This window comes from Mizuhopecten yessoensis, unplaced genomic scaffold (genome assembly GCF_002113885.1).
Source record: "Mizuhopecten yessoensis strain PY_sf001 unplaced genomic scaffold, ASM211388v2 scaffold10309, whole genome shotgun sequence".
NCBI classification, from domain to species: domain Eukaryota; kingdom Metazoa; phylum Mollusca; class Bivalvia; order Pectinida; family Pectinidae; genus Mizuhopecten; species Mizuhopecten yessoensis.
The window spans coordinates 152,513-155,003 of record NW_018408482.1 but is presented as its reverse complement, the minus strand read 5'-3'; the positions used below and the strand labels follow the sequence as shown (position 1 = coordinate 155,003).

General features: G+C 41.8%; 1 protein-coding gene across 1 annotated transcript in view; it reads left to right on the top strand.

Annotated features, from left to right (window-relative positions):
• The window catches only part of LOC110460043 (eukaryotic translation initiation factor 3 subunit A-like), a 63,518-nt gene extending 62,714 nt beyond the window's left edge, over nt 1-804 (top strand). The window contains exon 22 of the mRNA XM_021512745.1: nt 225-804. Within this exon, the coding sequence (XP_021368420.1) occupies nt 225-286 (62 nt within the window). The 3' untranslated portion in view covers nt 287-804. The remainder of the gene's footprint in view (nt 1-224) is intronic.
• The last annotated feature ends 1,687 nt before the right edge of the window (nt 805-2,491 follow it).

Genomic DNA, 2,491 nt, shown 5'->3' with positions numbered 1-2,491 from the left:
ATACAGGACTACTCACATTTGTGTTTATACAGATACAGGACTACTGACAATTGTGTTTATAGAGGTTAATGACTATTAGTGGTGTAAAGTTTGATCTTCTGTATATCTGTTGAATTGGTCTGATTATTTCATCTTGAAATCAGTTTTACAGATTACATAGTACACATGGATTGAAATTGAAATGATCTTTATCTAAATACTTGACTTTGGTGTTTTTCTTACAGCTAAGCCTCGTGGTGATGGGGAGAAGCCGGACGAAGGCTGGACAACGGTCAACTATAAATAGACGATGGATAAATGTGACGTACATCACCACTGCAATACCCTTAATTTTATTCTGATTATCGTGTCAATTATAAGCTGAAATAAATCAATAAATTCCTTCTTTATTGAAAAATGAACAAAGAAGCTTTTGAATGTTAGGTGAATGGGGATTAAAACCTACGGTGAAGTCACAGAAATCATGGTGAATGGGGATTAAAACCTACAGTGAAGTCACAGAAATCATGGTGAATGGGGATTAAAACCTACGGTGAAGTCGGTGAAATCATGGTGAATGGGGATTAAAACCTACGGTGAAGTCGGAGAGATCACGGTGAACGGGGATTAAAACCTACGGTGGAGCGGAGAGATCATGGTGAACGGGGATTAAAACGTACGGTGAAGTCGGAGAGATCATGGTGAACGGGGATTAAAACCTAAGGCATTCATTAGGTTGATATAAATGCATACAAATGTATTGATTGACTCCATATTTTTGTGAATAGATAACACTTTGAAATAAACTATGTATGGTATTTGAAATATGGCTTTGTTGTGTCCCCAGTGTATATGGATGATATAGGAAGAATTATTGCATCAGTTGGCTAATTTTATAAATAAACAACAAGAAATTTCAGAATAACTATTCAGAAAATATTTCAACTACAGATATGACAGGTTATTCAATTTCTAACCACCCAAATAGAAATGGGTAGCCTCAGTTGAAATATTTTACAACCACTGTCTGAATAAAGCAGAATGCTTAAGTGATTGAGTGGTTAAGGCATTTGACCTTCTATGATCACTTTGACCACTGGGGCGTGAGTTTGTGTTAAGGTGTTTGACTGTCTATGATCACCTCGACCACTGGGGCGAGGGTTCGTGTTAAGGCGTTTGACTGTCCATGACCACTGGGGCGTGAGTTTGTGTTAAGGCGTTTGACTGTCTATGATCACCTGGACCACTGGGGCGAGGGTTCGTGTTAAGGCGTTTGACTGTCTATGACCACTGGGGCGAGGGTTTGTGTAAAGGCGTTTAACTGTCTATGATCACCTGGACCACTGGGGCGAGGGTTTCGTGTTAAGGCGTTTGACTGTCTATGATCACCTGGACCGTTTGGGCGAGGGTTTTGTGTTAAGGCGTTTGACTGTCTATGATCACTTGAACCACTGGGGTGATGGTTTGTGTTAAGGCGTTTGACTGTATGATCACCTGGACCACTGGGGCGAGGGTTTTGTGTTAAGGCGTTTGACTGTCTATGATCACCTGGACCACTTGGGCGAGGGTTTGTGTTGAGGCGTTTGACTGTCTTTGATCCCTGGGGCGTGAGTTTGTGTTAAGGCGTTTGACTGTCTATGATCACCTGGACCACTGGGGTGAGGGTTAATGTTGAGGCATTTGACTGTCTATAATCACCTCGACCACTGGGGCGAGGGTTTGTGTTAAGGCGTTTGACTGTCTATGATCACTTGGACCACTGGGGTGAGGTTTTGTGTTAAGGCGTTTGACTGTCTATGATCACTTGGAACACTGGGGTGAGGTTTCGTGTTAAGGCGTTTGACTGTCTATGATCACCTGGACCACTGGGGTGAGGGTTCATGTTGAGGCATTTGACTTTATAATCACCTCGACCACTGCGGCGTGTGTTCCAGGCTTATGTTAAGCACTTTCCAAACTTGCTTGCATCTTTTCCATTTCAAAACTTTGCTTTCTGACCCACTTTTAATATATGTCTATGCACTGGCTATCGAGACTCCATTAACAACATGGGCCATGCACTGTCTTTACAATTAATGATTAGTGTTTTAAATAATAAGTAGTTTTTCGCTCACCTGGCACGAAGTGCCAAGTGAGCTTATGCCATGGTGCGGCGTGCGGCGTCCGTCCGGCGTCCGGCGTCAATATTTTACTTTAAACGACTTCTTCTTAATAACCAAAAGGCCTAGGGTGATGATATTTGGCCAGAAGAAAACTGGGATGAAGGGCTACAAAGTTTGTTAAAATTAATGACCTTCAGCCATTTTCAAGGTCACAGGGGTCAAATATGTGAAAAACTTTAAACATCTTCTTCTCGATAACCAAACTGCCCAGGGAGATGATATTTGGCCAGTAGCATGCTTGGGTGAAGGGCTACCAAGTTTGTTCAAATGAATGACCTTCAATTATATTCAAGGTCACAGGGGTCAATTGTCTTAAAAAACCTTTAAACAACTTCTTCTGAATAACCAAA